The 13,841-nt window shown below is 43.2% G+C and overlaps 1 protein-coding gene across 1 annotated transcript in view; it reads left to right on the top strand.

Moving 5' to 3' along the window:
• C2cd2 (C2 calcium dependent domain containing 2) overlaps positions 1-13,841 on the top strand; it is a 57,408-nt gene that overhangs the window by 788 nt on the left and 42,779 nt on the right. Inside the window, exon 2 of the mRNA XM_051191964.1 lies at positions 10,458-10,556. Within this exon, the coding sequence (XP_051047921.1) occupies positions 10,458-10,556 (99 nt within the window). The remainder of the gene's footprint in view (positions 1-10,457; positions 10,557-13,841) is intronic.

The raw sequence follows: 13,841 nt of genomic DNA, 5'->3' as shown, positions 1-13,841 counted from the left end.
GGTGTATGTATGTCCTCTGCTCAGAGGAACTGTCCTCACCTAGCTGGCCCCTGGTGGATTCTGGGTGGACATTTATTGATTTTGAACTTTTTACCCGCCTTCACTGGATAACTGTGATCCAAATATGCTTCCATTTCAAATCTGTTGCCCTCTGCCTAGAGCTTCTCAATTCTAAAAGGTTTGCATTTCTGAGCATATCACAGAATAGTGACCATTTGTTGAGCTCTCACTGCTTGACAAGTGTGGCCCTGAGAGCTGTTAACTCACTCCCAAATCAGCATGGCTCTCACCATCATACAACTGAGGTCTAGAAGGTTAGACTTGCATAGTCTTTGGTGTCAGAGCCAGGGCATAGACCCAAATGTGCTGACCTTACACCTTGAGCTTATTACCCAGCTCGGTGTCTCACAATCCTGTGGCTGTTTCTTTCCTTATTAATTGCTTGCTGACTTATTTTTACATTTAAGAGATGTTAGTGTAAGGACAAGTTTCTGGCGTCTACAATTTGGAGGCGTTCCACAGGGAAATTAGGATCTTGGTGGGACAGAGCTGGCACCTGTCAGCTCTGCATCTGTCCCTGGACTTCAGGTACAGAGGCATCTGCACCTGTGTGCAGCCCAGTGGAGACACCCCACACCACCAGCCTTTGGACACAGTGAATACCACAGTGTTAAGTCACTGTCATGGCTGAACCTGTCTACTTTCAGAATATTCCACAGTGGGGCCGAGCTTAGATTTTGTGCCATGGCCTTGGCACATGTGGCCATGGAACTTTAAAAAAAAAAAAAAAGTTTTAAAAGGATAAATTAGCACACATCCAACAGTCCAGCAGTACAAGAGACTTTGCACTGGACTTTTGGAAAAAGACTTTTGGATGCAAAGGCTACAAGCATAGTTGACATCTGTCTTGATACCTAGAATAGGCGCTCAGTCACCAGAGCTGGACCTCTACCTAAGTCAGCATGAAAGCTATGTGCCCTCATATGTGCGCATAACCACCATCTTACCATGAAGCTGCAGTCACTGACCCCCATTTAATCTGGTGTCAGAAGCCTGGCCCAATCAAGGAGAATATGGAGTTGCCCAAGCTGATGCCAGTCTTGTTCTCTTTCTCTGTAGGGTGCTATTGAGTGTGCTATAGGAGTTGGACACCAGTGTCCCAGAGTCAGTGACCCTCCCTTCTGTGAATTTTGGATGTTTCATTTCCTGTCACTTCTTGGTTGACTTCCTAAGATATGGTCACTCTGGATATGCTCTCAGGGTTCTTTATGCCTGGAGGCTTGACCAGAAATAACAGGAAGCCCCTCCTTAGTGCTGATCTTGATTGGGCAAGTAAATTCCCCTGGAATTAGTGGCAGGTGAAAGCTCCTGTAAACCTGGCCTATGTGGTTGGGGAGGGCATTTGGGGGCTGGAAAGACACTGGCCTGTTTGCATTGCCCTGTCTGCTTTCTGTTCTTTGTCAAATTCAGCCATTTATCCCAAGAGAGCCCCTGCCTGAAAGTGCCTGTACTCTATTAGGTTTAAGCTCAAAGTAACTGGTGGTTCCTGCCAGGGCTTTGTGTGACTTTTGCATAGGAACTGGTGGTGGAGTATCTCTTGGCACAGTGTTTGTTCTAGTTGATTGGTAGACGCCTGGAAATGCTGCTTGACTGAATTCAAATTAAGGATTTTGTGGCAGATAGGAACTCAGTCATTTGCTTTTCTACCACACCCCAGTGTCTTGGGCCTTTGCTGTTGTTACAGTGATGATACGAAGGGAACAGATGCTGGCATTTATACTAGTGAGAACCTGACCCCTGAGACCAAGCCTGATGGAGTTTCTCCCTGCCCTCCCCCTGACTTCGAATGGCACTAATCCCTGATTAGGGCTGACATTCCCAGACTGCCTTAGGCATAGACAGCCACAGTTTAGAGGTCCCCTGCCCCCACTCTGTCCTGAAATCGCTTTGCCATAGCCAGGGAGGCAACTAATACTTGGAAGTCAACCCATTCTTTGTCTGTCACTGGTGGAGTGGAGAAACACTAGCAATATTTGATCCATGGGAAGGGAAACTTTCTAACAAGTGGGAAGGAACAGTAACCTGTCCCATTCTAGGTTTTACCCTAGGTTTGTATTTGTGTGTGTGTCATTTGTGTGCAGGTGCACATGCACTAGTATGTGTATATGTGGTGATCAGAAGACAATCTAAAGGACTTTATTCACTTGGTATTTTTGAGACAGTCTCCAATTGGCTTGGGAATCACTGATTTGGTTAGACTGGCTGGCCAGCAAGCCCTAGGAATCCATCCGTCTCTGTCTCTACGGTGCTGGGATTACAACCATATGCTCCTGCTCCACACCTAATTTAGTTCCCTGTGTTCTGGGAATCGAACTCAGATCCACAGGCTTACACAGTAAGCAATTTCTTACTGAGCTATCATCCTAGCCACATAGTTGTTTTAAAATGGAAAGAAACTCTAAATTTTGTGCCCAACCTCTTCTCTTTCTAAAAGTGAGGAGCTGAAGCCTGAGAGCTAAGAGCTCATGGTCAGCCCAGAGCCTCATCTGGCTTCTTTTTGGTCCTGTTTCAGCTACAGCCATGCCTTATGGGAAGCAAATTCATCCCTTAGTCCCAAGTGTTTCTTCTGATTGAGGTCCAGTGAGGAGGGCCTGAGTGATGTAGCTGAATCCTTGTGGTCCAAGGACTAAGCTGTGACTCATGATGGCTTCTTTGTACTCTTATAAGTGTAGCTGTATGAGTTCCAACCCAGACTCCAACCATCACTCCAAAAGTAGTTTATAGGGTGATTAGTTGGGTGGGAAAGAGGAGAAGCCATCATTGTTCCAGAAGCTGATCAGCAGTCTTCCAATGTGTAGGGATCATGAGAATCATTAGAAATACCCTTGCCTACTTCTCCATCACAGTGCCACATGCACAAGGCTTGGGTTAGCAGAAAAGTAGAGAACAGAAGATACTTGCCTCCCATTGGGTGAGAAGCCACTATGCACACCTGTCTCTAAGCGGCCATCTGTCAGCCAAAGTTTTTCTGTGTCCAGCAATATGTCCAGTTGGTGGTTTTAATGTTAAGCCTCACTTCTCTGACAAATCTGACATTACAAAAATCTATGCCCATTGATGGGGCCAAATTCCTGTAACTGAGAGCCAGAGAACCCAGAAAGTATTGTAGTATCTGAAGGTTATGGACTGAAGTGTCTGTTATGCTTGGTTCCATGGCTCTTTAGTCCCAAATAAACACACAGAGGCTTATATTAGTTATAATTTGTTTGGCCAATGGGTTAAGCTTCTTATTGGCTAGCTCTCTCTTAATTGTTAAACCATTTCTATTAGTCAATGTCTCTCCACGTAGTCTTGGGTTAACAGAGAATGCCTGAGTATCCTATCTTCCTGGTGGCTATATGGCATCTCCCTGTCTACTGCTTCTCTGCCTTTTCTCTTCCCAGCATTCTCCTAGTCTGGTAGCCCTGCCTATACTTCCTGTCTGGCTACTGACCAATCAGCATTTATTATCAGCCAATAAGAAAGAACATATTCATAGCATACAGAAGGACATCCCCCATCAGATGGTAGCTGCTCAGGGTAACCCTGTGGCTGGCCTAAAGTCACATGAGCACTTTGGCTTATGGTAATAATCAGTTACACAAGAGATGGTGGTGTAGATACCCCTATACCATCCAAGATTACCTAAGATTTCTGTTTCCACAGCTCTGGCTTGGGATCCTATCATGTTGGTAGCAGGTAGCCTCACCTGAGGTTGGAGGGCTTCCCTTCCACCCTGATGCTCCGTGGAGCACGTGCTGGTCTCAGAGCCCATGTTCTGCTACTGGTGTTATGGGCTTCTATGGTGTTTCCTCCCTACCATCAACTGGCAGTGACCCAAGATTAGGAAGATTCTCAGATCTGTCATTTCTATAATCCTTCAATCCAGGATTTCTTCTGAGAAATGCTCAAATAGAAGTAAGACTGCTGTGCAGTTTAGAATCTTTAGAGGATGGGGAGTCAGTGTGAATTTAGAACATGTTCTGAATAGCACTGACTTCCCTGACATTCTGCAATTTGCATGTAAATAGTGGCCAGTTACTGCAGAGTCTTCCCATCACCTAATGACTTTCAAGTTGTACTTATAAAAACCAATAGCAGAAGCTGCACACAGGAAGGCTGGTAATGAGACTGTGATATCCACTTCAAGTAAGGGCCCTGAGCCAGCTTGTTCCCCCACTGAGAAGGAAAATGGGGCAACTCTGAACTCTGCCATGGCTCCACACCCCAGTCTCTCTCTCTTTAACTCACTCAGGCTTCTTCCCTATACAAGGGCCTTCGCATAGGGCATCCCTGAGTTCCTTATAGTGTGTATCTCCTTTCCCCTTATTTAAGTTCTTGAAGTCTCAGAAGTGCCTGAGTCCTCCCATTCTGCTATTCAGTAAGGATGCTGCCCCACCCCACACACTCAGCAGTCTTCACTAGTCCCCTCTTGGTCACTTGCACCTCCATCTGAGGCTGAGGCAGAGCTCGGGTCTGTCCACACAGAGGTGGATTTCATGCCCAGCTCAGAAGTGGCTGTGCATGAGTAATGTAAAAGACAGGCATGGTAGAAGAAGACAGTGATCATGTACACCATGATGTCTGGATACAGGCCCCACACTTGAGAGCCAACAGGCCCAAAGAAGAACAGTCTGTTTAATGTGCTCTGTTTTAGCATTCTGAAGAACAGAAATGTAAAAGAAAGCTAGCCTGTGACTGTGCAGATTAACAGTGTGAAGCCCAGGACAAATGCCAATGGAGCTGATCTTTGTACTTAGCTGTGCTCCCAACAATACAGGGTTCAGGAAAGAGTGAGTGTCTTATCCACACCAAAACCAAAGCTAATGCCAACCAACTTCTGGTGGCTGAGGAGGGGAGGGTTCTTAAACCATGTAGAAGATATGTGTGAGTCACTGCTGGAGTTTGAATACTAACGCTACACTCACTAGCTATGTGATCTTGGACAAGTCTGACTCTCTTTATTTCTGCAGAAGGGAATGCCGTAGAGATCTGTGAGCCTGTATTATGAGGCTGTGAGCAATGCTTGGCATATCAAGAGTCAAGGGTGCTCTTTTGTAAGATCTCCTTTGAAAACTGTTTGAATTGCTTTTGAATTTGCAGAAAAGTTGGAAAAATAATTGAGTTTCTATGTATCCTCATCCAGCCTCCCATAACTATCACTCAATGATTAGAGCAGAATTACTGTTGGTAGAGGATTGTTATAACTTAAAACTGGAAAACTTCAAGGGGAATAAGGGATTAAAAGTGTAACTACAACCAAACATGGGATAAAATAACATTGTATAGAACAAGGTTTTAACCTGGGCACAGTTACATTACCAGTTGGAACTACTGTAGCTACAACTGAAAAAGTTAACATTGTAACAGTACAAGGCATTAACATTATCACAATCCCTTTGATAAGAAATCAAAGCATTCCTTAATCTTAGCAGCTTCCTCTGTACACCATGTTAGTGCTTAAGGCACCCACGGGTCTCCTATGACCCTTAGTTGGTACTTCTTAGTCTCCCACAGTCTGTAATGGTTTACCATTCTGTCTCGTTATTTGTGAACTTGATAAAATGGAGTGATGTTGATTGTTAGTTAGCTGAGTGTCTGCTTTTCTGGCTGTTAAGTTGAGGCTGTACATACAGAAACAGTACCCCGTAACTGTTCAGTATTGAGGGTTTCATGGTATTGGTGTAACTTGCTGCTGGAAATGTGGGTCCTGTGAGATGGTTTTATGCCTTGTCTCCACATGTGGATGTAGTTATTATGTCTTGGGAGATGCATTGGTGGATGTTTCTGCTCTCAATTTAGTGTCCCTCGGTGTGGCTCACCAGCCACAATTAACTACATGGAGTTTCCTTAATGGTGATTTGCTATTTCCTCCTTTATGTTATTAACCGGATCTCTGCTGAGATACTCCTACAAGTATACTTAGCTGGTTGTGTACATCAGTGTGGGCTTGTGTTTTGTTTGTTCTTTAAATTATCCTGTGGGTCCTAACCCTGTACCATTACTATTACTTTGATGCCTAAATTGCTGCTGTGTGTTTCTTTAGCCAGCTGTGTTCTTTGTCAGTCCACACTTGTGTTTTTTTCTTGCTTTATAGTCCCACAAGGCTGTGTGTGTGTGTGTGTGTGTGTGCATGTATGTGTGTATGTGTGTGTTTGTGGTCCATGTGTCTGTGTGTGCATGCATGTTTTTGTATATGTGCATGCATGTGTTTGTATATGTGCATACACATGTTTATGTGTGTGTGTGTATTTTGCTCACCTTGTAGTTTTCCTCCTCTGACCCTGGATCAAGTCATTTCTCTGAGAAACTTCAATTCCATTTATTGGGAAAGAATTTAGCGTTGAGGATGTAGGGTTTGGGCATACACACCACTGCTCAGCACTCAATAGTCTAGACCCTTTCAGTGGACAGAGCTTCAGTGTGGCTGTGGCCATGAAAAGTGTGTTTTCATGTCTGTCAATATTTGGTTTCTAAGCTATATCAATACTCTGCTTTTTAGTTCAAAAGTAGGGTTCTTCTTATTCTTCTCTCTTCTGTTGTGTGTATGCACGTGTCCCCCATCCTCACGTGTATGTTTGTGTGTGTCGAAGGAAAATTTCAGCTGTCACTCCTCAGGTGCTATCTACCTTGTTTTTTTGAGACAGGATCTCTCATTGGCCTATAACCCTGTGAGCCTGTGTCTGCCGACCAAATGTCCCCCTACTGGTTTGGAAACAAGCATTAACACACCTGACTGTTTGGTTTAGGCATTAGGGATGCAATTCAGGTGCTCAGTTTGCACAGCAAGTGCTTTTCTGACTGAGACATCAGACTCTTCTTCATATTAAGTTTTTTTTTCTTGGTCTGTTATTTGATCATATTCCTAACCCACACATTGCTAAACCTGTAGAAACACACGTGCTGGATTACAGACTCTGTGCACAGTCAAGATGATCTTCTAAATGTTCTTAATATTCATCCTCCTACCTACTTTGAGTGGTTATATAGTTCATATGTCAGGCTTCCTTGTGAGTGTTTGTTTTTCTATCTAGTTTCTTCCACATCTTGGTTTAAAGGCGCTTGTAGCTAAGCCTGATGACTGGAATTCAATCACTAGAACCTACTTGGGGGAAGAGAATTAACCCTTTCAAATTGTTCTCTGACCTCCACATGCATGCTGAGGCATGCACATGCCCTCTTCTACACTAAATAATTATATAAGAAAGTAAAATATTGGGACTGGGAGAGATGGCTCAGAGGTTAAGAGCTCTGGCTACTCTTCTAGAGATCTTGAGTTCAATTCCCACCAACCACATGGTGGCTCACAACCATCTGTAATAGGATCTGATGCCCATTTCTGGCACTCATACGTAACAAATATAAATAATTTAAATTTATAAAAGAAAGTAAAATACTAAGGAAAAAAATCAAGCTAGAGAGAAGACTCAGGGGGTGAAGATGCTTACAACAGCCAAACATGATGCTCAGAGTTCAACCCTTGGAACTCACATAGGAGGACTTCTACAAGTGCACTAAACATTAAAATTAGCCCCGCCCGCCCCCAGTGCCTTGGGATGTTACTGTTGCCATAAGCAACATCCCTATCTGAAATTCTTGGACTAGAAGTGTTCTTGATGTCTGATTCTGAAATATTTGCATATGCATAGTTAGATACCTCAGGGATGGGACCTGGGCCAGAATATGAACTTCTTTTCATGTGCACCTTAAGGTTTCTGGGCCAGCATACACTAAAGGTAATCTGATACAGATTTTAAACAGACCTGTGCTTGAAACAAAGCTTCATGGTGTAGAGTTTCTTGCTTGTGGACCTATAGCTGAATTTCTACTTTAATCAGCCTGGTCTGGATTTTTCCACTCATTGCTCAGAGTTACAGTTTTAGTCACAGAGGGATACCCACTCACTTCTCGGGGGTTTTTGTTTGTTTGTTTGTTGCATGTATATATGTGTTTGTAAGAGTATGTGTATAAATATGTGTTTTTCTGGCAGTTCCTACATGTGTGTTCTCATGTGTGTTCAGAGTCTTTTAGTCAGGGAAGGTGACTATGGACTGTTATTGCTAGCTTTGGGCAGAATGTCAGCAATGCAGGAATTGGTTGAAAGCTATGGGCTCACCCTACTCCTGAACCCACAGAGGCAGGTAGTTTAGAAGTAGAAAAGTAGGCTCCCCATCCTTATTTTAACTTACAATGTATGTCTGCTATAAGAGCATACCTTGACATTAAAGGTGTAAGGTTTTGCTCAGGAGGCACCACAAGAAGGAATGTCTACCCTACCTACCCTGCTGTGTCCGGGTGGAAGGAAGGGAGCCTGTGCTTCTAGGCTTCTCTGGGGTGCCCTGTCCTGTTGGCTTACCTCAGCATTTGGGCACTCTGCTGATGGAACCTGCCTGGCACTGACCTCTGTGCCACAAGGTCAGCTCACAGTACAGTGGCTTTAGCAAGTTCATAGGGTTCTTAGCCAGTTCCTGCCCCAGACTCAGCCAGTAGAGCCAGGAGATGGTGACTTTATCTCTCCATCAATGTAGATTTTACCACCTTTCATTATGTTTAAGGAGTGAGGTAGGTGCTGTTAGCACAGGGTAAGGTTCTAAATCCTAAATAAAAATGAGCTATGTATTTTATACTTGACTTTTATCTCTTAGAACTCTTAAGAAATAGGGAGGGAGTTATGCCACTGCTTTTCTGCACTAGGCCTGCCTGAGCACCTCTGGTCCCATTACATTGCCAGTTCTGTCTCCTGTTTGTTACCCATGTAGGTGACTAGCTCACTGTCATGGGGTTCTGTCTTACAGGACACATATAGGGCAGCAGCTTCTTGCCACCCAGTCAGAACTTTAGACAGGAAAGGCTATTTGGCAGGGAAAGTTAAAGAAAGTTTCAAATTGGTATGTAAGCTGGGACTTTCCAGAGAACTTATTTTAAGAGGACAGTCTTTGGGTTGCTGTCTAAGCCCGTATTTACTTTTATAAACTATCAATTTTACTGCCTTATGGTTACATTGATATATGTATACATATATATATGTGTGTGTGTGTGTGTGTATTTGTATAAGCACATATATGTCATTTGGAGATTTAAAAAAACAAACAAAAAGAAAACAAAAACAGGGTCTCATGTAGCCCAGGCTGCCATCAAACTCAGTATGTAGCCAAGAATGGCCTTGAACTTCAGATTTTTCTGCCTCCACCTCTCTTGTGCTAGGATCTCAGAGATGTAGCACCATGCCAATAGAATATGAAGCTTCATGTATACTAGGTAAGAACTTTGCCAGCTGAGCTATATCCCTAGCCCTCACTTGGGAATTTTTAACTTTCAAGACTCCTCCACACCAGAAAAAGAGAGGGTTAGCTCAGTGGGTAAACCACTTGCCTCACAAGCATGAGTTTGAATCCTGAGAACCCATGTAAAGATCATGTGTGGTAGCATGTGTCTTTATCATCTTAGAGCTCATATGGTGAGATAAGAGGAAACTGTCTGGAAGTTCATTGTCAACTAGTCTGGTGCATGTTGACTGTCTCAAATGAGGAAGAACGAAGGTGAGGACTGACACCCAAGATTTGCCTCTGACCTCTATATTTGGATTGTGATAAGCATATGCATGCATTCACAAACACAGACGTTTACATATACACATAATAAACATGCACACCAAAAAATAAAGAAAAATAAATAAATAAATAAAAAACAAGAGAGGCACAGTATTCCCTAGAGACACACAATAAACATGCACACCAAAAAAATAAAGAAGAAAAATAAATAAGTAAATAAAAAACAAGAGAGGCACAGCATTCCCTAGAGACTGCATGGAGCTCCAGTCACTGGGGAGCCAGGCAGCCCTAAAGGACTGTGAGACAAAGACTAAGGACACAGACACCAGACAGGCTCCTGTCCAGCCAGCAGTCTTCTGTGTCATTTCACATCCCAGACAGATGCCAGGTCCTGGGTTTCTGCCCAGCAGTGTAAGAGGAGGAGGAGATGGCTCCTCAAGTAGCAGTGCACCTACAGCCTCATATAGCAGGAGAGGTATTCCCTCCATCCAGAGAAGAACACTTACTTAGTAAGGAGAAGACATAGCTGAGAGGGCAAGTTGCACCCACAGTCTGCCCTAAGGCTTCACTTCTCTTCCATCCTGAATCTTAGGGCTCAGCATGATGCTTCATCACTTCATCTCCGAGTCAGTGGCCCTCTCCATTCTTCCCTCCTCACAAGGTCCTGCTTGTCAGGTGCTGAACAAGTCCAACATTTGACTGGCTTTGGATAGTGTAAACCTATTGATATTTAACCACTTCTAGGACGCTCTGTTATATGTTTTGTTTTGCTTTTAATTTTTAATTTTGTAGCAAGTTTGTACTTAAAAATAGACAAAACCCAGGCTACATTTATGCATTTCTTCTCACACAGCCTCTCTCTTCTAGGGCCCACTGCATCTCTCGTTCCAGCAGAACCCACAGGCGAAATCCTTGCAGCTGACAGTTGGAGAAGTCTCCAGTGTGGTCAGGTCAACCCAGGAAAAGGTGAGCTGGGTGTGTGAACTGTGCTGTCTTTCCCTGCATGCTGAGTGAATGCCAAGCTGGAGCTAAGCTTTGTTTTGGAATTATTGAAAATATAGAACCATTATTCTGGGGATGAAATGGTCCTATCATTGGATAAAGGGATTAAAAAAAGAAAAAGTCTACACATAAAAGAAGATCATTCAGTAATGAAATAGAAACACAAACACATGTGTGCATACCATCAGTGAGCCTGGAAAAACATGTTATTGGGGGGCTTGAGATGTAGCTCAACAGGGAGCATGATTGCCTAGCATGCATGAAACCCTGCTTTTGACCCCTAGCATATAAATTAGGTATGGTGGTACATGCCTGCAATCTTAATACTCAGAAGTTAGGAGCAGAAAGATCAGAAGTTCAAGGTCATCCTCACCTACATAGTAAGTTCCAAGCCAAACTGGGCTACACAAGACCTTGTCTCAAAAAACAACAAGCATCATGCTACACGCAGCCCTATGTTGTGTGATTCCAATTATCTGAAATACCCACAACAGATAAGCCAGCTAATAGGACCAAGCTAGAGATGACAGGACCTCGGTGGGGAGGGGCCTGGTAAGCACTGGAGGCAGAGGGTGATGGCTGACCACCTACAAAATGTTGAAAGCATTTGAGTACATAGTCTAAAAGGCCGAATTCTGTGGCCTGTCAGTAAAACTGGTGTGTGTATTTATGTGAAGTCATCCATGCGAGGCAGTTTATGAACCAGTTAGATTTGGTATATAATTAGTTCTGTTGCTCAGAGTTTACAAGCCAGATGCACACATGAGACTGATCAGAAAGTCAAAGGAGACCTCAATAGTCTAAGAACTACCAAAAATCAAAGATGAACTTTGGCCTGCTGTATTCACATTACCATCTTGTATTTACTGCCTTATTATGAATGATTGTTATGATTGTTAATACTATGCATTTTATATCCTAAATGTGTACCCCATATTAAACATGGCTTATTTGCCTACTGTTCAACTTATCTTCCAAACCCAAAGACCCTGCCCACATGGGTAGTAGGACATCCCTGCCTCTATGGTTCCCATGACCATCAGATGAGAAAAGGGACCCTGTCAGTGCCATTCATTACAACTCTGCAAAATGTACTTCTGTATACATAAAAAGAATATAGATTTGGGCTAGAGAGATGGCTCAGCAGTTGAGAGTGCTTGCTGCTTTGGCAGAGGACCACAGTTTGATTCTTAGCACCCACATTGAGCAACCTGTAACTCTAACACCTCTTCTGGCATCCAAGGATATCTACACACATATAAATAAAGCAAAATTAAGACAAAGAAAATGTAAATAGGCCTCTCCTCCATGCCTGCTGCCTTGGTAACCCCACTGTTTTCTTAACAGTTTGGCTTATGCTTGTATGTCACATTATACATATGTGACTATGTATTTATATAATGTCTATAAACCACAAATTAGAGAAAACAGGCAATACTTGTTCTGAGTCTGGCTTAATGAGATTCTCTCCATTTGTATCCATTTCCCTATAAATGATTTGGCTTCATTCTTCTCGATGATTGAAAGGAATTTCATATGTATCTAATCCACATTTTCTTTACGAATTCCTATGTTGTTGGATGTCTAAGTTGGTTTCATGACTTGGCTAAAGTGAATACTGCTGTAGAAACATTGGTATGCAAGTGTCTGTGTGATGAGAAGATACTTTTTAGGCTGCGACATTGACAAAAGTCCTGTCCTCTATGCTTGCTTTCTGCCCACAGTGGTGACCATCCTGAAGTTAGGCCAGTTTCTTCCTTCCCAGCCGTCTGTGTATTCTTCACCCCTGCATGCGGAAGACCAGCATTTGTAGATCTATACTCATTTTATTTTCAAGTTAAATGTATAGGGCACGTTTACCAGACAACTTGGAGGGTATTTCAAGTTGAGAGGAGAGTGCTACCATCCCTCACCCCCACACACCCTTGTCACCTTCACAGCAAGGATTGTTTGTATGTATTAACTCCTGTCAACTTACTATGCATACTTTAGTACCAAGATTTCTTTTCATGGAACTTCAGATTCCTGTGATTGATTACAGCTTTGTTTCCTTAGCTGTCACTGATCAGGCTCTGAACAAGCCAGGCTTGTGGTATCCCTCTTGCTTGGCTGTCATTAGGGTCAGGGTTTTTTAGAATCAGACTTATTTATTACTCTGCTTGGTTGGATAAATATCTTGCTTTCTTTTCTCATAGACATGAGTGACAGATGCATTAAGTGAACACTCAAGATGCCAGGTTGGAGAGAACTATGTGGGTCCAAGATACTCTGTTTAAAATTGGCCAGATATTCCCACATTTATTACTGTGGTTCTATGTCATCAGCCCAAGGAAGGCCACTTCCCCACAACTCTTGCTAGTACAGAAGTCACATGTCCTTGGTGAATCCAGAGAAGTCTCTGGAAGATACTACAGTAGCAGAAGGAACTGAAGCCCATGGCAGGCATTGGAACATAGAAGCTAGCATAGTTCATGCAGAGGTAGATGAGCCTGTGGCCACTTTTACAGGGTAGAAATCAAGACATATGGAGTAGAGGGCCCAACCTTACTGATACCTTGTTGAGAAGTGCCTGTTCTAACAGCTAGCACTGTTTCTGTGACAGGTAAACAGTATACTTCTGGGGAGGTGGGCAAACTTGTATTTGTTATTTTCTGAAACTGCCAAGTCTGAGGGGCAATGGAGTAGTATCAAGGGCTGACCTGGCAGCTGAAGATGGATAGAAGTGCAGACATTGCAGCAGTCCAGCTTCCAAGGTCTTCATATTGCCAAAATAGCAGCTTTAGAAAGTGGGTAGGCGAAATGCATTCCTGTTAGTCCATCTACAGGGCAAATGTTTAACCAAAGCCTTTGGGTGAATAGTGTCTGTACATCTTGCTCAGAATCTTGTCATTCACCATAGACAAAAGAGAAAAGTAGTCCAAGCTGCATGAACACATCAGTATGGACATGGAATATTACTTGGAGGCATACATGAAGAAAATACTGACACATCCTTCAAGATGTGTGAGGGCCTTTTGCTAAGTTGAGATATAAAAGAACAAATACTATAAGAGGTATTAGGTGAGGTTCTGGATGTGGTTCATAGAATCAAGTGCATAGGCAGAAAGTGAGATGGGGGTGGGAGGGGATAGGAGGAACTGGGAGTTAGTATTTTGTGTGACATGCCTTCTGAAGAAATAATTGACAGTGATATGTTCAAGTGCTGTTCTCTGAGGTCAAGTGGGCTGGCCAGGTAGTCTTCTACTCTTC

Source organism: Phodopus roborovskii, unplaced genomic scaffold (assembly GCF_943737965.1).
Source record: "Phodopus roborovskii unplaced genomic scaffold, PHOROB, whole genome shotgun sequence".
NCBI classification, from domain to species: Eukaryota; Metazoa; Chordata; class Mammalia; order Rodentia; family Cricetidae; genus Phodopus; species Phodopus roborovskii.
The sequence above is the reverse complement of the archived record's forward strand: the minus strand, read 5'-3'. Positions and strand labels throughout refer to the sequence as shown.